This window comes from Apus apus, chromosome 4, assembly GCF_020740795.1.
Source record: "Apus apus isolate bApuApu2 chromosome 4, bApuApu2.pri.cur, whole genome shotgun sequence".
In the NCBI taxonomy this organism is placed as follows: Eukaryota; Metazoa; Chordata; class Aves; order Apodiformes; family Apodidae; genus Apus; species Apus apus.
In genome coordinates this window covers 106,474,068-106,500,957 of record NC_067285.1, presented here as the reverse complement: position 1 = coordinate 106,500,957, position 26,890 = coordinate 106,474,068, and the positions used below count along the sequence as shown (strand labels likewise).

The 26,890-nt window shown below is 48.0% G+C and overlaps 1 protein-coding gene across 1 annotated transcript in view; it reads left to right on the top strand.

Annotated features, from left to right (window-relative positions):
• NAT8L (N-acetyltransferase 8 like) overlaps positions 1-26,691 on the top strand; it is a 30,377-nt gene extending 3,686 nt beyond the window's left edge. The window contains exon 3 of the mRNA XM_051618330.1: positions 23,830-26,691. Within this exon, the coding sequence (XP_051474290.1) occupies positions 23,830-24,197 (368 nt within the window). The 3' untranslated portion in view covers positions 24,198-26,691. The remainder of the gene's footprint in view (positions 1-23,829) is intronic.
• Positions 26,692-26,890: the final 199 nt, after the last annotated feature.

The following is a 26,890-nucleotide window of genomic DNA, read 5'->3' as shown; positions in this document are numbered from 1 at the left end:
CTGGCACCACCAGTGATGCCCAGTGCCTGTCCATGTGCCATGCAGCTGCATGGTGCTGTTTGGTGATGTAGCTGTGCATGAGGCATGAATTGCTCCTGTTTTCCCCCCAAATACAATTAGTGGATTTCTTCCCTATCAGACAGCATTATAAATACAGTCACCTTGGAAAGCCCAAAGGTTTGTGTGCTTCTGAGGCTGTGTCTGTCTGAACATGTGCAACATTGGTGCTGCCCATCCTGCCCAAAGGACAGAAAAATTACAATAAAGCAACTTCCAGCCCCAAGTCTGTCCTTCTTTTCTGGCTAATTTACAAATTAGCACACAGAGAGATACGATTGCAGTGGGAATGAGAAGGGCTCGTTCTCTATGACTCCAGCTTCTCAGTGAAAGCTTTGTCAGGGAGCTGTTAAGAAAGAAGTGGTCACAGCGAGGGTAGTCAGGAGCAGGGGTCAGAGAGGCTGGAGATGGTCAGAGCTCATCTACACAAGTTAAAAAAAAACAATCTGATTCGAGTGCAGGTTGGCCTGGCTTTAGCTGGGAGCATGACCAGGCAACTTCTTGCTCCTTTGGAGAAACCTTGTTTACCCTCTTTAAATATATGTATTTTTGCCAGCATGAAAAATAGGGGATGGGAACCTTTCTGTAGTGGGTTTATAAATTCTGACTTCTTAGGGTGACAAATGCAAAGGTAGAATCAAGACATGGTCACAAGGTCTTGCATCATGATGTGGGTCATGGCATTGCTGAAGTTTCGCTCTTGGCATCTGTGGTGCCCAGGTATGAAAAACTGTTGTTTGCAGTGGGCTTCTTGTGGAACCCGGGGTTAGGGTACTGTTGTGCAGGGCATCTACAGCAAACAGCCTCTAGCAGGGCAGGCATCTACAGCAGGGGAGTCATGTAGCTGTTAAAATGAGTCAAAGCGTCCGTGAAAACTGTGGGTCAGTTTTAAAATGGAGCCAAAAGGACCTGTTCTGCAGTGGGAAGCTGTAAGCACCCAGCTTAATGCTTAGCACTGAACAATCCCATGAGTTACATCATGTTATGGTTTTCCTTCTGCAGTGTTTCTGAACCGCTCGCCTCCAAGTTAGTTATTGTTTTAAATTTCCTCCACTGGGTTTTCTATGAACTGAAAAATATCTGCTGACAGTGATTTTGCAGAAGTGTGCTAGCCAACATTTAAATCTTTGTTTTCTCTTGCCCTCCTACACTTACACCAAGGGTCTGGCAGAACATTTGGGCCAGCGTTTAACTTTGAGCTCGTATTCAGTGGGGTGACTTGAAATTGCTGTTGATTTGAAAGGAAATTGTTTGTGTTGAGTCCTGTGCTGGGGTCTTAAAACAGAAGGTTGAATAATTCGAACACTTTCCTGAGCTCTTGCTAAACTTGTGTTTTTCGTTTTAAAATAGCACTTACTGGGATTTTCCTTTTTTTTCCTCTCTCCTTTTTTCTTCTTCATAGGCTAAGAAAAAAAAAACACTGGGGTGATAGATAGCAAAGAACAGATTTGGATAATGGGCTTAATTGTTGTCATCCAGAGTAACTTAGGCTGTAGTAAATTAAAAAAAAAAAAAAAAAAAGAAAAAAGAAAAGAAGGAATTAATTTTGAAAAGAGCCCTGCCTCTTGCATTTCTCTATGCAAATAAGAGGAACACAGCTGGATTGTCTTTCATGGTTTTGAAGACTAATCAATTTTACAGTGTCTCTTCAGGCTTCTGTCCTGGTTGGTTACATTGTGTGTTTTTTGTGGCAGTTGGTGTGTTAGAGAAATTCTTGCAGGGCTGAGTTCTCTGCTGGAGAGCTGGTGGAAACCAGGACTCCTTGCCTCCAGTGCAGAACTGCTGCTCTCCAGAACAAGCTAGCACAGTTTTCTTTGGTGGTTGGAAGTGTTCTCTCCTGCAGCTGGCTGTCCTGGCAGGCTCTGCCTGGACGTAGTGCCTGACCTGTCATGGTCGTGCCCGTGTGTAGTGGTGGTGCAAAGATCTGGTGATGGTGGGAGCTGGGCTTTTCCAGTGGTTTGGGGCACGGGTGATGAGCTGGGTGGCTGCATTGCAGTGCCCAGTGCTGCAGGGCAGGACAGACAGCACAGACAGGCAACCTGCAGGGCTGCGGGACCTGCTGGAGTCCTGAGGGCATCTGCCTTGTGTAATGCAGCAGATGAAGCCGAAGTGGTTGCTGCAGGTGTCAGGTCACATTAAGCACACCATGCTGGGAGCTGTGGTTCTTGGCAGTGGCTACACATCTGTGTCTCTGGCACTTGGGTGGGTGCCTCTGGGTGCCTGTGCTGGGATAGGATGTGCATCTCTTCTCTCCTGCCTCCATCCAGGGGTCAACAGAGCCTTTTTGTCCCACTGCCCTTTGGCCCCTGGTATGTGAGGGTGAAGAGCCTGTACTGATGTCCCAGGCTCCCTGGAGGACAGGGACTGCCCTAAGGAAGAGGGGCTGCAGGGGGATGCTGCTCTTGGGTAGCACATTCCTCAGCTGGCCCCAGAGGAGGGATGTCCTGCCCATCTTCGCAGAGGTTTTGGGATCACATCCTTCTGCCAGAAGGACACCAGTTGAGGTGGGGCCAGAGTAGGGTTGGTCTGATGCAAGAGGGACAGGGCTGACAGCAGAGGAGTTGAATGCAGGTGTTGGCAAGGAGGTGAGCAGCTGGATGTGAAGCCCTGTGGTTCCTGCTAACCCTGCTGAGCCCTGGGGAGCTGTGGGGTGAGCAGCAGTGACTTTTGGGCTGCAGGGAAAATAAAGGGGCTGCCGTGGGAGGAGATCCTCGGGCTGGGAGGTGTGGTTGCTCTGCCATGCCCAGACCCTGCACAAGCTGGGTGGGTCTCTCCTCACTACAGAGCCCCAGGCGGAGGGGCTGCCCTGAAGCCCAGTTCTTCCACATTCAGGGTAATGCTCAAGCTGCCAGATAAGCAGGAGAGCCACTATCCACTGATAACATTGTTTGGAAAGAATAGAGCAGCTCTTGCTTTGCAAAGAAAGGGCTTAGTTACCTGACGCCAGGGAGAGAGCTCAGGGCTGCTGCTTCCAGGTGGAGGAATGTGTTTTTGGAGAGCCCTGCCCTGGAGCAGGGTGCCTGAGGGGCAGCTGGAATCCAAAGCATCCCTATCTCCAGCATTTCTTGCTGGCTTAGCCAGAGCCCCGACCTCAGTGACTGCAAACCCCCAAGCTTGGCACGTGCCTCTCCTCACCAGCCAGGGCCTGGAGGAGCCCAGCCTGGGGCTCAGAGCTGGAAAACCCAGGGAGAAGCTGTGGCCTTATCTCCACCTCAGGGCTTCCCAGCTCTGCTCCCCACCACTGCTGGGTGCTGAGGTCAGGTCTGGTCTTCGGGTGGTGGAGGGTCTGTCCTGTGAGCATTTCACGTGCCAGCATCTCCCTGCAGTTGAAGGAGGGTTCTTCAAGGGGTGCAATCTGCACATTGGAGAGATGGCACCAATTGGGATTAGAGACCTTTAATACACTTTATAGTGGGAAGGATTATGCCTGAAAGTGTTTTGAGACTGGCCCCCTGCTAGAGGGACAGTCAGGGGTGCTGCCTGGCAATTCCTGTTGTTGCTTTTGGGTTTCTACAGCTTAGTGGTGCTGGAGCTGCCTGGCTTGGCATTTCTCATCTCCAGTGCAGAGCTTGTTGGGAAGCAATATAAAAAACAGCTCAAGTTTCCAAGTGTTAAAGATGTGCTTTGTCCAGCATTAGTAATGGACTGAAATGATTTTTTATTTGTTGTTTGAATCCTGCAAAATGTCTTTAGCATTGGGATTGCCTCTCCTGAAACCCACCTCTTCTGATGCTCCATGGCACGTGGTTGCCTTTTTCCACTACGGAGGAGCTTCTGCACCTCGTGCACTGCAGCAAGCTGGGCAGCTCTGCTCTGCTCAACCCACCCAGGGACGGCAGGGTCTTGCTGCCACTCTAAAATCTGTGTTTTGTAGAGGTTTTTTCCACTTCCGGGCAGTTCAGGTAGTGCAGAGTGGACAAGCAGTGCTGTCAGCCAAGGGCTGGCACATGGGGAAGCTGAAATGGTCTGATGAGTGGAGCAGTCTGTGGATTCAGGGCTGTGCCAGGCACACAAATAGGTTAAACATAGTCATGGGCAGGAGGCTGCAGCCTTTTTCCCCCCTCCCCATTTATTTATTCCTGGAGCAGGAACATATGCAGAAATCCATTCCTCAGTGTGTGTAGCTGTAAGACAGAAATAGCTCTCACTTCAGATCCATGATCTTTGGCATGGTCCCATGTGAAAATTAGATGAAAATAGATGTTAGAGTGAATTTTACAGAACAATGGAACCTGTTTTTTTTCTTCTTGCGTTTAAAACTACTCAGTAAAGGTAGTCCTTGATTGCCATGCCCATCAGCTAATGCAGCATTATTTAAGTTGTAGCCATGACTGGGTGGATATGATGCTTCTGAACATAAGCTCTGCCTGCAGGTACATCCAAGTGCTGTTCATGAATCTTTAGTACAGGGAGTAATAAATTGTGTACATCAAAGATCAGCAGTTTTTGTAGGCACAGTTGACTTCTCAAGACCACCAAACACAACGGGACTTAGGAACATTAAGAGGGCACAAGCAGCAGATGTCCTGGCTTTTTTCTGGCTTTGAGTAGGTTTTCTTTAATGTGTTCTCTGATGTTGGATGTTTCTGGCACGGTTTTGTGCAGTTTTCCACAACTGGCATAGTGAATAAACCTAAAAAGGACTGCAGAATTTTCTCCACAAGTTTAAATGCAAATTAGCTAATCATACAAGGGGTTTTCAGAGGCTCTTCTTCCTTCTCTCACTCAGGAATGGCCAAGATTTAAAACATTTACCCAAAAGTTTGTTTCAGGTTAAGATTTTCGTAATAGCCTAAACTTAGGCTCCATGTCAGGTATCTTATTAGTGGCAAGTACAAAGCCTTGAGCCCATCTTGATGCTAAATTTTGGATGTGGGAACATGAACTGAAAAAACATACTCTCAAATTCTTATTTAGGATTATATTTAGCCTCTTAGGATTATTCTGGAGTGTCTGTGGACAGGTTGGTTCCTCCCAGTGTGTGACCAGGGCCGCAGTACTTTAGGAATTACTGGTTGGTATTGCTCTTTAAGTCCTATAAAGATGTTGAAAAAGGCTAGATGCCTAGATGCATAGCCTGGTTTTCAAGGAGACTGTCCATTCAAAATGTCTCCAAATTTCACAGCAGATTTCTGAAAATCATGTGTTCCTTCTGTAGGCTCACATCTTTCATCAGGCAGGTTATATTTAATTATCCAGAATGAGAAAAGCTGACAGGGTTTGGGGTGGCCGTGAGCCCCTTGTGGGCTCAGGGAGCTGGTGGCATTGTTTGTGGGCATATTGCAGAGCTGACACATCCCTTTTGGTAACGCAGTGCTGGGATCTGTTGCAAATAATCCCATGTTTGATGCTGCTCCCTTCCAGACTGAAGCAAAAAGAGAGACTTCCCAGGGTGTTTTGCTGGTATCCGGTTCTGTAAGGGGTTGAGGGATTTATGGGCTTTGTTGGTGCTCTCTGCATCTGCAAAACAAGGAGCTTCAAAGCGTATTTTTAGATTATTTTTTTTCCTTGTATTTTTTCCACCCCTGTAGGAAGCTGATGAATTGGGGCTTTTTCCTGACAGGTGGCTAATGAAAGCAACGTTAAAGGGAATCTAGAGATAGTAGGTGTGTCTTCCCTCATTTCTATTCACAAATCTATTCCATGTAACCAAGTAATAGTTTTTTGGGTGGCTTTTGTTTTGTTTTGGGTTTGTTGGTTGTTTTTGGTTTTTTTTTGCCAAGGGTGAAGTGAAGTCACCAAGAAGCCTCATGCCTTTTATTAAGGGTGCATCAGAAATTAGTTCATAGTGGTGAGGTTAGAGCCACGGACAAGCTGTGGTATCTGTTACAGATGGCTTTGAGCCATCCTTTTAAGTCATCTGTTGACCCATTGGACCCCAGCAATCAATTAACTATTTATGAAAGCATATACAGTATCTTTTATTGTCTTCTTTAACTGTTTGACGAGTGTTTCTTTCAAGAACTGGAAATGTTATTTCTTACATAATAATTCTAAAGTGTACATCTTGGACTCCCAAAGCTTAGTGCCAATTTTTTGCTTTAAAATGGGATTCTTGACTGAGAGGAGAGTTTTCAAAATAGAATCATAGAATGGTTTGGGTTGGAAGGGGCCTTAAAGGTCATCTAGCTCCAACGCCTCTGCATGGGCAGGGATATAGGTAACAGGAAACATGTATTACAGGTGGTTTTTTAAGTGGCTACACGAGATACTGCTATTTAAAATTGCATTTGCAACAGTGTAAACACTAACAGAAAATACAACACGTTTGTCACACATTAGCATGTACTGCCTGAAATGGTAGATTGTGAGGAGTATTTGTCACTTAAAATTCATGTGCTGCTTCTAAGATTTATCCAAGTTGCAAAACTGAAAACCAGAGGTCTTAAGAGAAAATGATTTTTCAGTTCAGGAACAGGAAAATAAAAAGGAGAGTAGTTTTGATTCAAACTAAGCTAGTTTACTACTCCCTCTCTGCTTTCTCTCTATGAAGAAGCAAAATTATCTGTTTAGTGGTGAATTTAACACTTTTTTCAGCCTAAACTAAAATCCTTGGTTCTGTTATAGGCTTCCTTAAGAAGCAAAGGTGAGAACCAAGCATATATTTAAAAAATGCTGATTATGGTAGAGCCATGATACACTGACTGTTGGTTACCTCCCAGGCAGGTCCCTCTGTTCCCCTTGGCAGGCACTATTGAATCTATACTGAGCCAGTGCTGGGACTGCCTGTATCCCAGACCCTGTGGAAGTTAGGGATTTAGGCATTTTATACCAGTGTCTTAGTTGAAGAGGTGTTGTCAAGGGGGACCATCTCCCAAGTCCTGGCAGTCGGGACACTCTGTGATCCCAGGGAGGACCAGACTGTGCACAAGTATCTTGGCCGGCAGAGTTGGGGGATGAGCCATGTGCAGAATTGGTGCCCAGCCTGGATTTTCTCTGCACTTCTTTCCCAGCTGAAGATCTTTGGTGAATTCAGGACAAATGTGTAGATTGTTTTGTATTGACAAAACCTGCTTTCTAAAGTAAACTACTTGCCTAGATTTATCCTCAGTCACCAGTAACTGCTATACAAGCTGCTCCCACTCTCTCTTGCTGGTGTGCTTGAATCCTGACGTGGAAACAGGCATCAGAGATGCAAGTTTATTTGCTTTGTACAGTTGCAGCTCTTGGTCTCTGTGCTGACACTGCTAATTGAAATGGGGCTGATGGACCAGCTGTCCAGCCATGAATGGCTTCTCAGTGCACCTCACATACAGCACTTGTTTCACAGCTATCAGATAATAACATCTACTATTGGGAACCAATAGTGCTTCCTTGAATTTGATTTTTTTTTCATTTTTTTTCCCCTCTTCCTTCCCCTGCCACAGCAGTTCTGTATCCCACTTTTGCAGTCATGTGTCAAACTGCAATATTTTTATTTTTTCTATCATTCAAATTCTGCTTGGCTCTCTTGTCCATCTTTGTGTTGAATTCTCTGGTAGGTTTGTCTGGTCTGGTTCTTCCTTCATTCATCACTTCTGGCATCTCTCAAGAGTGATGGTTCCACACCCAGCATCCTCTTTGTATCTCTCTGATCTTCCCCTTCCTCTCATGATGCTTTAACATTTCTTTCCCTTTGCTTTATTTCATTCTATAAGTGCTTCTTCATTTGTTGTTGAGGTGTTTTGCATAGTGGGTGCAAGTATTTATTTTTGTTGGTAGAATATTCAGAAAAATGAAGATGAGAAAATAAATAGAAGTCAGCAGCACGAGGATATTGTGTCTGCTAAGCTGCAAACAGTGCGTCAGTGCACAAACCCACATGTCAGTGATGGTGGAGAACATTCTGCCTAAAGGCAGATGAGCTGCCAACAACACAAATTCTTATACCTTCTTTGGAGCATCTGACCTGCATCACTCCCAGATGGATCTGGGCACGGCCTATTGATCTTTTCTGGTATTATTTTTTTTTCCCTATAAACCCCATTATTTCCATTTTAATATGGTACATAAAATCATTAGTACAGCCAGAGTACAAAAAAAAAAAAAATCAATTTGCTGACATCAGGGATTTTTGTTCTTTTTTTGGAGGTGCCAAATCTGTTTGCCCTTCCTGGAACTAGATGACAGCATCAGAAACACGGTGTAACACTTGTAGTGGGAATCCAGGGAAGACCTAAATCTGTAGTCTTTCCATTTCAAATAATGTTAAATAGTAGAACTGCAAAGAGAGGCTCTTGAGAATAGTCTGGTTTGGAGCACCTGCAGTTTGTTATCAGTGGGCAGTTGTGGATGATGGTTGGTTAGAGGCAGAGCAACCAAAGCGTGGCAGATACCTTGCTGCTGTCTGCTGAGCAGTACTGAGTGCCTTGGTAAGGTCCTTATTACTGGAATTACATCCATGGGGTTTGGTACAAAAGAGAGAAAGCAAGGAGGGGGAAGTTACCATATGAAGGGATGCTAATAAGAGTTGTTTTTTTTAAAATCCAAACTCTTTAAAAGGGGTATTTGTAAAACACTTTTTCAAGCTTTTGCAGCCTGTAAAGTCAACTGGATTCACTTAATGGCTATAAAAATATACATCTGGTGTGATTTCAGAACCTGCAAGTGTTCAGAGGATAACAGTGATTGTCGTTTGGGATTAAGCCATCATCAGGTTTTACGGGGCTTTGTTTGAGCCATGAGTAGTCTGGAAAGCATCAAAGCATCTGTGAGGATTCTTGAGAAGTGGAAATGTTTTTCATGGATGACTCAAACAGCTAAAGAGGATTTCAGTTTAATTAAGAACAAAGAAATGAAACAAAACAACAAGAACAAAATAACTTCCCCCCCCCCTCCTCATTCACTGAAATAACTCTGGGACAGCTTAGCTTAAATATTCATATTCATATTTTGCTTTAACTTAATCATGGGCTTAAGTCCTTTGTCATTGGGAGTTCAGCATATGCTTAGGGGCATCCTTCAGTATGGGTCCAGGTGCTCTTTTGATCTTTACAGAAGAGCTGTGACATAAATGAGATCCATTTGATGAGGTGATTTGATGGAGTAAACCTTGGGTTTGCAGTGTGTGAGCTATCAGCTGCCTGCAAGAGGGACTTATGATGTTTTAGGGAAAACTGGTGCATTGGAAGGAGGAGTTGTTTTAGCTGTGAATTTTACTCTTGGTTATTTTTCATTCTGCCCGGTCTTGACGTCTAGTATGGGGGTTTTGTGTTACTTACTGATGCTTTTGTAGTTGGGAAAATCCACCTGATCCTCAAAATACTGCGTTTCCACCCAACTTTGTGTGGGTTTGCATCTCTTCTGGCTATGCTTGCTGTAGGTGCTGTTTCCATTTATAAGTTGATCCTCTTTCAGCAGGTCCCCTGTGAATGAGTGAACCACTGGCTGATGATACATGAAAGTATCTGCTTTCATAAGCCCTCAGTACACAGCCCTTCATTTGCCAAATGTCTCCCCAACAGAGGGAGACATGGCCTCTCACCTCCTCACTTAATTAATTTATTTTGCCAATTTCAAATCCTTGGCTCTCATGACTGGCATCAAGGCTCAAAGGAGCCGAACTCCCATGGATGTAGGAAGCAAGATGTTGAGAGATGGTCATCACAGGAGATCTGGGAATAACTGGGTTAGGTTTTTGTAGGGATTTTTTTGGCCTCACTGGTCTGGCATGGTAGTCTGAACACATAGCAAAGTTGTTGTTGTTTTTTTTTTTCCTTTTTTAATTTTAGAGATGTAGAGATTTACACATGTAATTTTCATTTTCTGCTCATGCATCATCGACAACAGTTCCATTGTCTGTACCTCACAGATGTTCATGTATTTATGGATGTGAATTTTCTTTTGCTGCCACATTAGATAAAGGTGCTAGTTTCAGTCTGGAGTAGTGAAATTAAGCAGAATTACACCCAAGGCGTATTGGCCTGGAGGTACTGGAAGAGAGACATAAGCACATTGTTTTTAACAACTGGGAGGTGTTTCCTCACCGTGGCAGTGCTCTGGCTTTGCATGGGGTGTTACCAGTTAAAAGTGGAAGTGATGCGAGGTGGTGAACGCCCTCACTGCTTCGGAGGTCTTGGTGGGGTTTGCAGCGTGGTGGGTGGAAGAGGACAACACTGAGCCTTCATAGAGGACTTTTGTTTTCATTACTTACATGGTGGAAGGAAGTGAAGTCTCAACCAAGTTGTTTCCATGTTCACCCTGCTCGCTGTACGGTGCTCCAGCAAAGCTGGGGAGAAGTCTTTTATGTGAGGCACACTGGAGCAACCCTACACTAGGTTGGTTGAGTTAGGTATAAATATAACAGCCCTTTAGGGATTAAATACAGTAAATCTAGAAAAGACTAAGAGGTCTTCAGGTGAGAAAGGCATTCAGTCACAGTGGAAGCCTGTGGTGGGATGGCCGTGGGGTTGGTTGCCTCCACTGGTTTCTCCTGCTGGAAGAAAGCCTGTGTTTATTTTCAAGGAGAGAGCACCCATTGCAGTAGTGACCCTGGGAGTCCTGGCTGTCACAACAGCCCCAGAAGAGCTGTGGACCCCCAGACACCATCTCAGGAGGGGCTCAGCATCTCCTGCAGCCAGGCATTACAAGCACAGTAGGATGGAGATGCAGACCCCCTCTCCTGTTTCTGCCTGACCACCTACCATGTCAGCTGGATGAGGGTTGGGTTGGAGGTGTGGGGATGGTGCAGATACCAGCAGGTTTCCCACTCTCTGCCTTTCCAGAAGAGGATGGGCTGCTTGGTATGTTGTAGGGGAAGAGTCATTGCTGGAGGGAGGCCTCCCATGTTTAAAGGTGATGGTGGTGTTAAAAGCACCTAGGGAATGCTAAGAAGGTTTGCTTGAGTGAGGTTTGCTAGTTATTTATTCATTTATGTGTATGGGTCAGGAGTTGCATTCGCTACAAGCGGAAGCATGAGTCCTGTCACTGCCTCTGGCCTTGGATGTTGGAAGTGCCTGGCAGACACCCCTTCCAAGGAGAGGCCTCGTTCCTTGGCATGTTGCAGGTGGAAACTGCTCTCTTTTTACTTTTTTTTTCCACCATCTTCCATGCCAGGTTGAGCATCTCCCCAGAAATGTGGTGCCACCCTGATGGCAGCAGGGCAGAGACTGCAGGCTTGGTAATTGACCAAAGCCTGTTTTTCTTTATCAGCTTAATTATCGTTTCAGTTTGCCTTTTACTTAGTCATCTACTCCTTACCCTGAGGTTAGGGGAACAGGTTTGACCCTCTGGTTGGAGAGCTCATACTAATGGGTCTGAAAGGATGGGTCTTGATGAGAAGCAACCAAAGAAGTGCCCTTGGTGAGTGGCTGGGGAGGACAGAGGCAGTGAGCTGTGCTTCAGTATCACCCCACTCCTTGCCTCCCAAGCTCTTCCCAGTCTATCGCGATGGATGTCCCATCTCTGGGAAGGGTGTGTTTGTGCATGGGTTCCAACCTGCTGTGCTAGAAATAAGAAAAATATTTAATATCTGTGATAGGCTGAAGGAGATCAAACCATGTGCCAACTGACTTCAGCCTGTAGTTTGTACCAAAGCTGTGCTCTGAACCTTTGCTTTTCCTCCTCGGGCTCCCTCTACTTTGAGTAATGAATTCCTCTCTGTGGTTTCAGAGAACATACAACTCCTTATGATTTGCTGTTTCACTCCTGTAGATTATTAATACAATGGGAAGTTAGAGGTCAGGCAGGTTTGAGTCATTGTGTTAGCAGGAAGGTAGGATTCTTGTGAAACTCAAGTCATCTGCAAAAAGAAAGGCTTTGAGTGGAGCAGAGTTGTATTTGTCATTAGTTTTAGGAGGGCATCATGGTAGCTCCTCTTCCTTGTGCAGCGTTTGGTGGAATGCAGCCTTATCCCTCAGTTCCTCAGCTCTCACAGGAAGGAGAGCTGAAGAGATGCCCTGAGGTCTGAGACTTTCCTGGTCACTGTTCTGCACCATAAATGTTGTTCACTGCTACTTGGCATTATTCCTCATCAGCTGCTGTGGTAGCAAAGTCCTCATTCAGAGGCTTTTTGAGAACTGCAGGGACCTGCTGAATGGGGGGGAGGGTGCATGGGCTGGGGAACCCATGTTCAGAACCACTGAAACATGCCATACAGCATGTTTGGGCTGAATATATGCATCCTTTATGTGACCTACAATTGAATGTTGTGCCATTGCTCTTTTCTGTTGCTTCTCTGCCTTACAGCCCTAGATTTGGGTCAGTGTCTGCACCAGCATTTGGGGAGCCCCATCCCATGCATTGGGATTATACACTTTAAATGCACTCAGTTATCTGCCAGAGGCGACCTATTCCCAGATCTGCTGTCTTTGGTGCCCCTAAAAATAATGTGAGCAATGTAGTCCTGTTCTGGGATGTGTTTTGGGGTTTCTTGCCTGTCATGTTTTAAACATCCAAATGTTTTTAGTCCTTCTCTTTTCACTATAGGTGATCTGGCTGCAAGGTGGGGGAGCCACCTCTCGGCCTTGTTGACTCTGACTTAAAGAGCTTAAACACATAGAGGGGTTGTTCTCTCCTAACACATTGTGCCATACCTTAAGTTTGAACCTGCATCCTGGGTGCAGTTCATCTTGCCTTTCTTATTCCTGGCTAAAGCAGCTGTTTGCAGTGAGCTGTGTAGGCTTTTGCTGTGGTTGTTTGCAGAAGAGGGCTTCTCCCAGAGGGTGACTCACCCTAAAGGTTGTTGACCCCGATTAGGACAGCATAAAACTCCTTGGAAGTCCTTGTAGAGCTCAGAATTGCAATTACTATTTAACCTGAAGTAAATGTAACGTTAGGTTCTCCCACTGCTGTGAAGCGTTTGGTGCAATACCTGTGTAGATACAGGCACTTCTGTTGAACTGAAGGCAGTCTTGGCTAAATTTAGACCAGACGAGCAATGATGGATGGTGAAAATTAGACCAGATCTATCCATTTTCCCCGTGTGATTTATGGCTAGGCCAACTGCTAACCTAAAACAGTCATTTGGTTATCACTGCTCGGTGCCTTTTTACTGTAATGTATATGAAGTAAAAGTCATCCAGCAAATAATGAATTCTAGAACATCCAATAATTGTAGATACTTCCATTTTTTTCAGTATTTGGAAGTGGAAAGTGCTGTAATTTAAGTTCAGTACCTTTCTGAAAGCAATAAAGCCATGTAGTGGAAGATTGATGTAGAAGATGGAGCCCAAACCTTAACAATGTCCTTTTAAGGAGCTGGCTTAAAACACAACCAGCAACACATTTTGTCTTCTAAACTAATTTCACTAACAAGAAGGTAATTGACATATCAGTCTTCTGAGTGTTTTATGTAAGGATACAGACTGGCAGGGCTGGCAAAAGGGTTTGATTTCTTTTTTCATTTAAACTTCTAACTAAAAAACAGTCTAAACTCTGAAGTGTTGATTTACTTAAGGTCTGACTGTGCAATTGGCGGGCTTAGTGCAGATTCTGGATGCATAGGGAACATCTACTCTGAAAATACTTTAAATACTTTTTTCTGGCTTAGTGTGTTTATGCAGACCAGTCTGTTCTGCTGATCCAGCACCACTGAGCTGGGACTCACCATCCAGTTAGTCCTGAGGACAATACCGGGCCAAAATCGCGTATTCTAGTCTTTATCCGCTCCTTTAAGCTATTTAATTCTTTGCTTGTTGATGACAATTGCTCACATGCACAAACCACAGACAATGCCTGGTTTCTCAGACTGTGCTTTCTCTTGATGACCCAGCAGGTAGACCCCAATCTCTAGCTCGGTGGTTTTGTCTCTCCATTCTCAGTTTCAATAGCGGAGAGCAGAGTGCTGGACCGGGCTAAACATGCCCTGAAAACCAGGGACTTCTAATCCCCCATAATTGCTTCTGCAGCTTTTTCTTGAACTGTTGTAATACATTGGCTTTACTACAGTCTTTGCTTTTCAAGGTGCATCACGGCCAGCAAAAAGAGCCAGATACTAGATTTTGAAGTCCTGCTGATGCAGTTCTTAATGTAACACGCTCTGAAATGTGCTGGAAGGGCTGTCTTTACCCTGTCTGCAGCATCGCCTGGATTTCTCGCTGTCTCATCAAAAACCTGTTCCTGAGATATGCTGAACACTTCCCGGGGCTTTGCTGGCCTCCCACTGTGTTGTCACATGTGGTGACACTCTGGGCCCTGTGGGACTGAAGCCTGTTTGAAAATAACAACCTGTGAAGTGTTGACATGGGGTTTAGCCGCTAACAACTTGTGTTGATCCAGACGTTCAGGCTAAGGCCTCCAGAAGCTTTAGAGGAGTGGGGTGCATGGGCAGGAGCTGTCACATAGGTGGTTTGGAGGAACAGTGTGAGGTTTAAAGTAAAGGTTTTAAGAAGACTAGGAGTGTCTGCTGGGTTACATCCCTAGCAGTGACACAGGAGATGCTGTTTAGGACCAAACGCTCCAACTTTCTGAAGTCCATTTGCTGCAGAATGTTTTCTTCTTTAAATATTAGAGTGAAGTACAGCTAGCTGTCACCATCCTAGGGTTTTTCATAGTATCATAAAATGGTTTGAGTTGGAATGGACCTTCAAGGTCATCTAGTTCCAACCCCCCTGCCATGGGTGAAGACATCTCCCACTAGACCAGGTTTCTCAAAGCCCCATCCAACCTGCCCTTGAACGCTTCTCAGGGATGGAGCAACCACAGCTTCTCTGAGCAACCTGTTCCAGTGTCTCACCCATCCCCACAGTAAAGAATCTATTCTATATCTAGCCTAAATCTACTTCCTTTCAGCTTGAAACCATTACCCTTCATCCTATCACAACATGCCTTTATAATAAGTCCCTCCCAAGCTTTCCTGCAGCCACTTCAGGTACTGAGGTCTCCCTGGAGCCTTCTCTTCTCCGTGATGAACAGCAAGGGGCTTTCAAAGGGTGTTGACACCTCAAAACAAACTACCTGTGATAAAGTAGCTGGATGTGCTTGAGGATGGACCAGCTTCATTGGAACGTGTGGAGCAGGCACTGATGGAAGTCAGCCCTCATGCTGTTCCTCTAAATTGCAACCCCACCGCCCTTTCCATCCCTTGGCAGAAGGGAAAGCTGGGCTGCAGCAAACCTCCTGGTGGGACCAGCACCTGTGCCGTGTCTATGGCTGCTCCAGCTTTATCAGCAGTGGCACCTTACAGTATCTATCAGTATGAATCCAAATATGTTTTGGGTTTGCACAGATGTTTAGCCTGCTGTTCCCTGCAGTCCAAAACCTCCTCGCCCCCCGTGTCTGTTTTATTTGGGTTTATCAGCTGCGGAGGCCACCTCCAAATTCCTGTTGTCTGGGGCAGTTAGAGACCTGTTGCTGTTGTGGGTTTTGGTCGTGGTGTTTCTGGTAGCAGATGTGTGGCACAGCACTGTGGCAGGTCGGGTGCGGGATGTCACTGTCATCCCACCGATCCCCTGCTGGTTGCAGCTCTGGAGGCTTTGCCTGATACTAGGGGTGGTTACAGGTAGCTTTGACCCTTGGTAACAACAACAGAGGTGAAAGCAAGGATGGAAGGGAAGGTGGATGGAGAAGTAGCTGAGCTGGTTGCTTGGGACCAAATCATCCATCTCTTCTCATGCTGTGTTGGTGATCTCATCACCTGCTGCCCAGATGCCCCATGAATCAAGAGGTGTCACCCGCCTGGCTTATAAATGCACTGCCCTGTGATCTTCCAGCAGGGAATAATTTATAACGGGGCAATGAATCCTGCCCTGGCAGGCTGTGTGAAGTTATTTATGGGAAGGAAGAGGTCCCACAGCATTTCTAATTTCATGCATGAGCAGTTCTTGTGTGCCCCTGACATTTTTTGCTCCCTCATGCCTGGGTTTTGTCTGGTGTAGAGGGATGCTCATGCTTGACAAGAGTGTTGGAGTCAGGCTCTCTTATATCTCACCTGGCTTCCGTGGCCATAAACTACTCTGAAATGACATTATCTTGTAGGAACCCTCCAGGAATGCCTTTTAACTGAAGTCAAGTGTAGAGTTATTAGCAGAAGTTGTTGGAGCTGTTAGGCAGCCCTGCTTGAAGCCAAGGAGAACTGGAATTGTGAAAGAGAGAGACACTCAGCACACGGGAAAGATGGAGGTAAGGAGGGATCTAATAACGTGCCTCAGAAGCACAGCAATGAATCCCTCCCTGTCCTGGCTGGCTGAGGAATTGCAGTCAGTAGCAGGTACAGCTGTTGTGTGTCCTTGGTTAGTCCCTGCAGCCCAACTGCCTGTGTCTGCAGCCGGGTGGCAGCCAACGTGCCACCTCTGTGCCCCAAAGTCCTCTGGCAGCGTTCAGGTCCTGGCAGCCACGCTCTCCTGGAGGAGCCTCCTCCTCCCTCAGTGCTGATGGAACTTGGCTGGTCCACTCTGCGTTTTGCTGAGGGTGGAAGGGAAGGAGGAGGGAGAGTTGCCTCAAGTGCTGAGTTCCTCTGTTCCCTCTTCACATCCCAGACAGGTTAAAAGGGCAGGGATTTAAATGGCATCAGCAGCACACTGCTGGGGCACAGCCAGCTTTGGGCAGGGGACTTCATCCACTTGCTGCCACACGTTTGCTAAAGCAGTGGATATAAATAGTGCTGGCAGGAGGAGAGGTGACACTGAACTTTGGGGCTTTTTACTTGATTGTCTACAAATAAATAATTGCAGAGGACTCTGTCCAGCACAGGACACCCCTTGGTCACCCTCAGACCACCCCTGCATGGCAGAAAGGGCTGCTGCTCTGGCCAAAATCCCATGAATACATGGCACTGGCTGCTGAACAAGTGACTCCAAGGGCAAATATTTAAAGCTTCATGATGCAGCAGCGTGTTGCATTTCCTCTGTCCTGGTATTTCTGTCCTGGTGTTGTCCAGTCATGTTGTACTGGGCTGTGCCACTGCAGGTCATGGGAGAGTTTGGGGGCATTTGGATCTCTAGGAGTAACAAGCCTGTCAGTTTTGGGAAGATTTTATGTAGGGGTACTATCCTGTGGGAAGCACAAGCATGATTTTTTGGGATTTCCCCGCCACCCTTCTGCTCCTCTGTAGCATCCTGGGGGCAAATCCAGGCTGCAGGGGGGTGCTTGCCCTGAGCAGGATGCTGCTCCTCCCAGCAAAACCCAGAGAACACACACCCAGCCTGTGAGCAGCCTCCTTCCCCTCCCAGAGCTCACACTTCCATGTTGCATTTCTGCCAGGGATGCAGGTTCTCAAGTTTTAATTTCAGGGTGCCTGGCCAGTGTTTCCCATGATGTCAGCTTCCTTTTCTCAGGGTGGCCAGACCTTGAATGCCTTGCTGGCTCTGCTGTAAGCCTGGCGGGTTCCCAGCAGTGGTGGTAGCTGTTGAGCAGCTCCATTGGTCCCCTCATCTGCATGTTGTTTTGAGGGCATCACCCAGGCCAACTTTGAGCCAGGAGGGGAGTTGCTCACATTTGTGTCACTGTGACATTCTAAATCAGACCTGAAAATCACATTCTGTGCTTGAAGGGACATTGGCCTGAGAGCTGCATGTCTGTCTGGAATTTGTTTTACAAATAACCTTTGAAGAGTGAATAAGAGGTCAGCTGCAGGAGATTGCAATGCCACCCTGGAAGGAAGAGGGATAAGGCTGGCCTGCTTCTGGCAAGGTTTCCATGCTTGCCCTATGCTGGGCTTCCAAGGAAAACTCCTTCCCACAGAGATGCAACCCCACCCACATAAAATAAGCTGCAGCAGTTGATGGTGTCTGCAGGAGCTGCTCTGTCCTCTCTCCAGCCCTATGGAAGCAGGGATGGATTTTACCTGGCTCAGCCCTGAACCCCTTGGTCTGTGGGTGCAGATACAGGGGAGGACCCACATGTGAGTTCAGGATGTTTTGGGGCAGCAGAGCTTTGCTTGCTTCTGTGGAAGTACTAGAATTTGCTAGAAAACAATGGATATTAAAAGTAGCTGGCAGGCAGGGCATTGCTTTGTCACAGCAATGCACACAGCTAAATTCTGGAGTTTGGGACTTGGGAAAGCTGTGGGAGCCTGCTATAGACAATCATGCAGGACTTGTGCTGGTGAGGAGGGCTTGTGTCTCATTTTCCCCCTCTTTTCTAGCAGTGCTCTCTGCTATTGCTTTAGGCTCCAGTCTTTCCACCCATCCACCCACTGGCCTTTTATTCACCAGAGGGTGTAGAAGAATTTGCAGCAAAAATAAATGAATTTATTTTCACCCACCATCCTCACTGGCTGTGTGGGGGAGAGCTGTGCAGCTCATGACAGTGGAGGAGAGTGGGAGAGGAGGCTTGCAAGCACAGCTGAGGGATTGCCCAGCATGTCCTCCTTGGGCAGTGGGTGCTCTGGGTGGAGAATGAGGGGCAAGCACAATGGCACCCTTCTGGGGAAGTCCAAGGGAGGGGCCAGCAGCAGTGTGTGGAGCCTGAGGGCAGCCTGTGCTGCAGGGGATGGGTGGGCGGATTAGAAGAACACCCTTTTGGTCCTCAGAAGCTGGGAATCTTTCTTAAATTTCAAGCAGAAAGACACTACCGTTGCCTGTGCTTTCAGGCCCTGGGTGCTACCAGCAGAGGAGCCACATCTGACCCAGCTGAGTTGTTCTGTGCATTCTAGTAAATTCACTATTAGAGCAGCTGTTTCTGTGTCTGGTCAGCAAGGTACATCTTAAACGATGGTTCTGTATGAGCAGGAGGCTTTCCAGTGGGGAAGTCTGTGTGGGTGGGCAGCTACATGGTTTGAGTTACTTGCTGATATGTTGATCTAGTTTCTTGCCCAGAGTATGGAAAGATGTTGCTGAGTCACAAACAAACATGGACAAGAATGGAAAGATAAAATAGAACCACTTGCTTCTTTCTATGCCAGGTATTTAATTTCAAGGAAAGATGGAGATACCTTGGGTGGGTCTTTCCAGGGAAGGGCATTACCCTCTGGTGCTCAGCTTTCTTACCTTAAAACCCACTGCTGAGCTGGGCTCCCAGGCTGACTGCTGTTGAGGTGCTGGAGGAACCAGGGTAACTTCACCAAATCTGTGATGCATGAACAACCCAAAATCATCTTTTTTGTTATGCACATCACAGCTGTTTTGTGCCTTTTTCACAGATGTCTGCATCCCAAATTTTTGTTTTCACAGAATGATTTGGGTTGGAAGAGACCTTTAAAGGTCATCTGGTCCAACCCCCCTGCCATGGGCAGGAACATCTTTCAATAGATCAGGTTGCTCAAAGCCCCATCCAGCCTGACCTTGATCACCTCCAAAGGTGGAGCACCCACAGCTTCTTCTGGGAAACCTGTTCCAGTGTCTCACCACCCTCATCATAAACAATTCATTTCTTTCTTACTGCTTTTGCCTTTGAGTTCCTGAAGTCAAGACTCTGTGTGGTGAGGCAGCTGGCTGAAGGCATGGAGGGAGCTGAGCAGGGTGATGATGGACTTTCCATGGCTGTTTCTCTTTGCGTTTGGCCATTGGCAGCCTGCAGGGTTTGGGTTGGATTGGGAGGCAAGGGACAATGTTGCAAAGAGGCTTGGTGTTTGGCTGGAAATAGCTAATGCTCCAGTAGGCACCTCCAGTACTCCAGAGTGATGTTGAGAGGGCAGCTGGAGTTAAATGCAGTGTCTGTGAAGTACAGACCTTGGAGTGACTTTTTCTTGCAGGGTCAAAAACCACTAGAGGAGCTTTAGGGCAGGGTGAGCTAGAAAGGTTTAGGATGTCCATAGCGATGGGTGACAAGGGGACCTCAGGAGCTGGAGACAGATAAGAGTGAAGGCAGAGACAAAGACCCTGCCATGAGAGGAGTATACAAAGGGCAGGGAGAGTTGTAGCCATGAGGGTTTGTGTGTATCTTTACAGCAGTGATTATTTTCAGATAGTGGTGTGAGAAAGTAAAACAGCAGCTCCTGCTATTAATAGCACTGCAAACAACAAGGCTGCTGCTTGTTACTGGCAGGTGAGATGAAGTTAATTTTATTTCATCCTAGGAATGAAAAAGTGCAAAAACAAGACAGGCTCTGAGTCAATCCTTTGGTCCAGAAAAGATAGAAGGAGACCCCACCATCCCTGGGGCATGGCAGTGTGGGGTGGTTTTCTCAGGGTGCTTCCGTTCCACTCCAGAGTGGGTGCTGCTGGAAGAGGGGATAGATCTGGTGAGGAGCTGCAGCTGGCTAGGATTGCTGAAAACACGGGGAGTTCAGGCAAACAGCAACCCAAAGACCTTCAGGGTTCTTGCCCTGAAACTAGAGGGTTTACCCACAGGAGAGAATGTCTCATGCCAAGGTCAACAGTGGTGGGACCCCTAAGCAGCTTTTAGTAGCAAATACCTATCTGAATGGGCACAGCTCCCTGGAGGGGAGGGATTTGACAGTCCAGCAGGTGGATTGTAGCCACCTTTGGAAACCTGAGGTGTCTTTAGCAAGCTGAAGGATCTGGGGACTGGTGATCCTTAGAGCAGGTGCAGACCTGGGGTGGGCAGCAGAGTGAAAGTCTTGGGGATTGATAGAGCTGGTGTAGATGAGAGCAGAATACAATGCATTGTCTGAGCAGATGCGTCCTGTCTGCTGCTAATTACAAGCGTTGTGTGCACAACACGCTGGGAGATGTGCCAATACTATTTCTTTTCATGCTGAACTCAAGATAATTATAATTAAGCTTTAAAGTTATAAGTAAGAACTAATCTGGAGTGTGGGCTTGCCATCATGCTGGTTGCAACTGGGCTGGTCCCTGCTGGGATGGATGGGTGTGAGGGGATGGCCTCTGTCCTGGAGAGTGGTCAGAGCAGGGCTGGGGATGCGAATGATCTTGTGGGCTCTGCTGTGGTGGCCATCTTCAGATTAGGGGTTTAACAAGGCAGAACACTCAAAAATACGGGAAACGTGCCATGTTACAAATGTGGGAAGGGTTGCTGAGTGAGCTGAGCAGCCTCTCGGGCCTGGTGGGCACAGAGGAGAGGCACTTGCTAAAGCAGGAGGCAATCACATAATCTCTGGCTGAGAGAAACCTAGACTGGTATCTCTGACAACTCCAGGAGGAGTTGCTGTGTGCAAGGCTGGATGTTGGGGCCGTGGCTGTGCCACCAGCTGCAGCTTGGTGAACACCGGTGGCCGGCCACTTGTGGCACTTCTTGGGGCTGCCTGAGGACAAGGAGGGTGCTGGGGACAAGACTGTGGTTCCCTGGGGCAGCATCCCACCTCTGCTCCCTGAACACGAGGGGACTGTTCAAGTGCCTTTTTGGGCTATGCCTCAGGAGCTGAAGTTGGTGGCTGTAGGGGTGAGGATCACTGTGGCCCCAATCCTGTGGTGTGCTTGCCACGCGGCCGAAGGTGTGACGGGTGGGCTGGGGGGTGCGCTGGGCAAAACCACCATCTGATGAGGGGGTTAAAAACCTGGAGCAGAGAGCTGTGAGCTCTCAGCCCAGCCATTTGTATTCAGAGGGAAGGTGGCTGCTGTGTTCCCAGGGCTTCGTCTGGGGTCATGTCTGAATAAATTAGATGTTGAGATCCAGGCGAGTGCAGGAGAACAAGCTGCACTGTCAATGTGGCAGCAGAGGAGAGATGTTTTAACTGCTCCCGATAAATGGGTCAAGATGGGTCCCGGTGTTTTAAAAATTAGATGTTGACCTAGATAGTGGCAGTGTAATGACTTGCTCACAGCGGGGACAGAAGTGAGCCTTCCTGGAGCTGCGCATCACTCCGAAGGTGGGGACAGGCTGGGTTGAACCTGGGCTGGTTCCCTGTGCTTCATTTGCATCCAGCTTTTCCTCAGCAGCTGGGCTGTGCAGTGAGGAATCATGGAAGACCTTGGCTGTCTCTTTCCAGTGGCTTCACTGAGTCTCAAGGTGCATTTGTCCCACAGGCAGGAGCCAGGGGGCACCTCCTACCTGCAGTGAAGGTCTGTGAGTTGCCCCATTCTTTCCCGCCGCTTGGAGCGGGAGCAGGGCCGTGCCCCTCAGCACCCACCCCTGCTCAGCACCCATCCTCAGGGGTGCCGTGTGTTTGGGTTGAGGCAGCTGGCAGGGCTGCTGCTAAAGGTGGAGCTGCTGCCCCAGTCAGGCTTGCTTCTGCTTGGCACTGGAGAAGGAGGTGGCCACAGTGTGGCCTGCAGCAGGTCAGAGTGAGCAGGGGTTTCTCCTGTGTCAGGCTCCTCTTCTTCTGGGTGAAGCCATGATCTTCCTGAGCGCTGGAAGTTGGCACTTTCCTTCTTGCCGAGAGGCCTGTCAGTGCCCCTCATTAGCTGCCATCATGTAATTGCTGCTTTCTTGGGTGTTAATTAAGCAATACCCAAGCTAAGGTCACTGTTGTCCCCTGTTGACAACATTGTTCTTTGCAGTTCAGCAGAAGACACTTTTCCTTCACCAGGATTTTCTGTCATGGTCTTTAGCTAAGGCCTGAGTAATTAGTTACTTGAAATTTATTTTTGTTTAGGTCCCCTTGCTGGTGGGGGCAGTGATGCTGCAACACTCCCGAGCCACAGCAGTTTCTAACTGCATCAGCCCTAATGTTTGTTGAGCAGTGGGAGGGGATGATACTGGTGCCTCTCTCCAGCCTGGTCCAGTTTTATTTGAGCTTCATAACTGGGGCTGTGGCTGGAGCACTTGGGACCCTGGGGAGCTCACCCTGAGCCCTCCTGGGTGCCCTTCAGGCTGCTGGGCTTTGGGTAGATGGGTTTTGCTTTGGCCTCTTGGAGGCAGCATCTGTCCCATCAAGCCTTCAGCCCCATTGTAGAGCAGCAGTGCTTGACTCCCTGCACCCCAAAGAGTTCAGGAAGCCACGTCCTCAATTTCAGGAGCAGTGCTGACGGGTGCTGGCACGCAGCTAAGGATGGGCTGGTTTTGCTCACTGAAACTTAACGTGGTTTTGGCCTGAGTTGCTTGAGCACCATGTTTCCAGCTTGCGAGATGCTCTCACCTGGCACATGCCAGCAGAGACAGAGCAGCAGCTCCAAAGCAATGGGGGTCTGGCCATGGGCACCCCAAACTGTGGGGAAGAAGGGTGGGTCAGAAAAAACCTGATCTTGGCTGTGCACAGGAGATGCTGTTTCTGGGAGATGTGTGTGGCATTTTCCCCAGTTGGTGCTTTGCTGGCTTTTTGTCTTCCTAGTTGCTTGCTGCCCAGTTTGTATTTTCCATCTGAAACTATCTTAGGCAAGTCCTGCACTGAGCCCCTGCAGTCTTCAAGAGAAGGATGCACTGAGGACAGGTCAGAAACACACCAGGCCTCACGGGTCAGAGAAGGGGGTGGCAGGAGGATGCTGCAGGAGGCCAGGTCCTTATGCTGTCCAGGGCACGTTGATGTCTCTCAGCTGATGAGCCCAGTCATGCACTGCCTAGGCAGCAGATGGGGTGTTCTGGCAACGAGGCCCTTGGGAAGGGGTGGCTCTAGTAGAGGAGTTTGACAAGCAAGGCACCCAAGGGTCTGCGTTCACTGTTGCCAGCTCCTAGGGTTGGATGCAACAAGCAAAGATGGGTTGTGCTGTGCTGGGGAGGATCTGGGACTCAGTGCAGTTAATTTAGCGGTAGGACAGGAGAAGGTGACTGTGTCTGAGTCAGAAGTTACCCATCGTGTGCTGCCTGGAGCTGAGGATCGTTATCTGTTAGCGACAGCAGCCGAGTGCACTTTGACACTTGTTCCCTAGGAATCTCACATTTTGGTTCACAGCAACTTATCCTGTGTGTTTTCCTTCGGGAAACAGCATTCCCTTCACAGCATTAAGGGAAAAGAAAGCTTGGTCCTTATTTATGGAGGTCCTTAGTCCCCAGACGTGACAGAGAGGTGATTTCTGTCCCCAGGCCTGGCTCCCCTCGGCGCGTTTGTGAGCGGGTGCCTCGCCAGCTCTGCCCGTCCGAGGTGGCCGGCAGCTACATGTGCTGCTTTATCTCCCACAGGCTCCTGCTTCTGGGTCGCTGTCCTGGACGGCAACGTGGTGGGGATTGTGGCGGCGCGGGGCAACGAGGAGGACAACACGGTGGAGCTGCTCCGCATGTCCGTCGACTCCAACTACCGCGGCAAAGGGATCGCCAAGGCCCTGGGCCGCAAAGTGCTGGAGTTCGCCATGCTCAACAACTACTCCTCCGTTGTGCTGGGAACCACGGCCGTGAAGATGGCAGCCCACAGGCTCTACGAGTCCTTGGGGTTCAAGCACGTGGGTGTTGTTGAACATTACGCCCTGCCAGGCATGACACGCTCCTTACTGGAGAGAATGTTTTTCCAGCTCCGCTACCACCGCTACCGCCTGCAGCTGCGGGAGGAATGAAAAAAAAAAAACACCCAACCAAATGAATTTTTTTTTTTTTTTCCCCCCTTTCTCCCCCTTCAAAAAGAATAAATTTCCCTTCTATTTCTCATCACTGTTGATTTGCCAATTTTGGGTTGAGTTGTTGTTCCCTCATGTCACCTCTTGGTTTGCTCCGTGCAGCTCGACGGGCCGGCCGAGCAGCGCTCCTTCCTCGCATGCTGTGGGTGGTGGTGCTGGGAGCCCCAGGCCTCTCCTTCCAGGTACCTCCGTAAAGCACAGAAACTGCGACTGCAAAAATCCCACCCCTTGCTCCTGGTGTACATAGTCCTCTCCTTTTCCAGACGTGAGGTCACGTAGCGACGCATTCACGGTAGCGCAGAAGTATTCCTTGGATGCAGTTCTCAGTATTTCCACGCACCAGTAAGTAGAATTCGCCTTCGTCCTGCCGTTCTTTACTGGTCAGTAGGTCTCAAAGAAGAGGTGGGGGGCAAACCGCAGCCCCCCGGCCCCACCCCGCTTGCTGCAATGCATGAAGAGGACGGCGCGTCCACGCGCTCCCGCCCGCCGCGCGCTTCCCGTTCGGATGTGCCTCGTCCTGCCAAATGTCTTGAGAGACCCCGGGCGCATCTGGCAGCCGCGGCTCCGTCCCTGCCCTCCTGCCTCAGCCAGCAGGGATTGGGAGCGGCCGGACGCTGAGCCCCGTTGTACCATAGTGTGAAGTGAAGAACCAAACCCAGAATCTCTCCTGCGCTGTTCTGTAGCCACCTGTAACCTGCAGCCCTGGGCCAGGCTCCGCATGTGCGTTGGACTTTCTCTTTGCTGCCTTTTTGGGGTTTCTTTTGTTTGTTTTCATTTTATTTTTAAGGGAGTGTCGTTATTTTTTGTTGTTGTTGTTGATATTTTTAGGTTTAGCTTTTGCTGAATGGTGTCATTGAGGCGTAATGGAGGCTGCAGTTCCTATGGCAACACATTTGCACATTAATGTGCCACCAAGTCTAACCACTTCAGAGAAGTAACGTGTGACAGATAATAGCATTTTGGGGAGCACCGGGGTGGGGGGGGGAGCATATTTATTATCTTAACCAGCTGCTTGTTTGATAAGTGTCGACGGCCTCACTGCAGCCTTCCATCAAAGGTAATTAACTGCTTTAATGATGTCAGATTTGTGAATTGTACAATGCAAAAAGCAATGCAAAGCAGATTCGGCATGTGTCTGTACCCGGTATGTATGTACAGTGCCTGCCAACTAAAGAATAACCAAGACTACAGCTTCTTCTAGCCTGAGATATCAACTTTTATAACTTATTTAAACAAATAGCAACTTTGCATGAATTACGTCTTGGGGAAAAAGAAGATCAGTAGGTTTTAATTTTTAAAACGTGGTATCAGAAGTACAAAGAGAACCATTTCTGGCTGCACTTAATTTGGGGTGGGTGGAGGGGGTTCAGCTCTGTTCATACTTTTAAAGGGAAGACCACTTTAATTTAGTTCCTGGGGGGGGAAGTTACTACTTCATGAAGTATTACGTGTCTGTGTGGGGGAAAAAAACCCCAACACCTGTTGTGATGAACTTGATGGAAGCGTTGAGCAGGTGCGACCCACGTGCCGATGCGGTGGGAGAGCCCGGGCAGGGAGAGGAGCTGTGGGAGGGTGGGCAGGAGGCAGGGCTGGGGGGCTGCCTGCTCCTCGCTGCTCCCAGAGCTGCCCTTCTCTCCCCAGCCCCAAGCTCTCCCAGCACTGAGGTGCTGCTGAATGAGAGCAGCAGGGAGGGGGTTACCCCATCTCAGCGGGGCCGTGGGCTCCAGCAGCAGGGATGGAGGAGCAGCCCTTTCCCAGCACCCCGGGAGTGACCTCAGGGCTGGGTCCAGCCTGACAGACAAGCCAGGGGGGCAGAGTCCCAGTGTGTGTCCCAGCAATAAGGGGGGGGAAAAACGAGGATGGTGAAGGGCACTGTAGCAAGAGACCGTGAGTAGAATTGACAAAATTCCTGTATGGGGCACTATATTTTTAAGTCTTTCTATGCTGTACATTTCTCCTGAAGCTGAAACGATGTACTGTTGGTAGGGGGTTTTTGTATAGTGTACAGAAATCGGCAGAATATTTTCTTGCTGCATTCAGTGATTTATTAACCGAAGTAAAATAGACAAATATAAAGTGTTAGCAAAAGTTGAAAGAAAAAAGAAAAACAAAAAAAAAACCACACAAAAAACCACAACGGTTTGTGCCTTTTTTTAGTTTATTTTTCTGTTGCTATATAATCACTGCACTAAAACCTTTCCAGAAGGGAAAGAAGAACCAACACAACTAGTCTCTTAATAAGGGAGGAATGCCTAAAGCCTAAATTGAGCATAATTTTTTTTTATTGGGATATTTAATTAAAAGAGTGTTGCTGGTTTTATTTGATACCTGTGCCTTTGTAATAAAACTCCACATCCTGTCAGAAAAGCCAAACCTGGAATAAATCCCACCAGATCCCACAGACACAGAAGTAACATCAAGTTACCAGTATTTTCTTTAAAAAATGGTAAACCTTAACTGATGCTATTACATGATGATGTTACAGAATCTGATTGTAATGCCTGTTGAGTTGCCTGGGAAGGAGGTGCTTTGTGAAGGTGCAGCTTTTGGGGTGCTGTCTGCATTCCTCCCCGGGCATGCAGGCTGCTGGAGCTGTAGGGATAAGGGTTGAGTTGTTGCCACTTGGCTGGTAG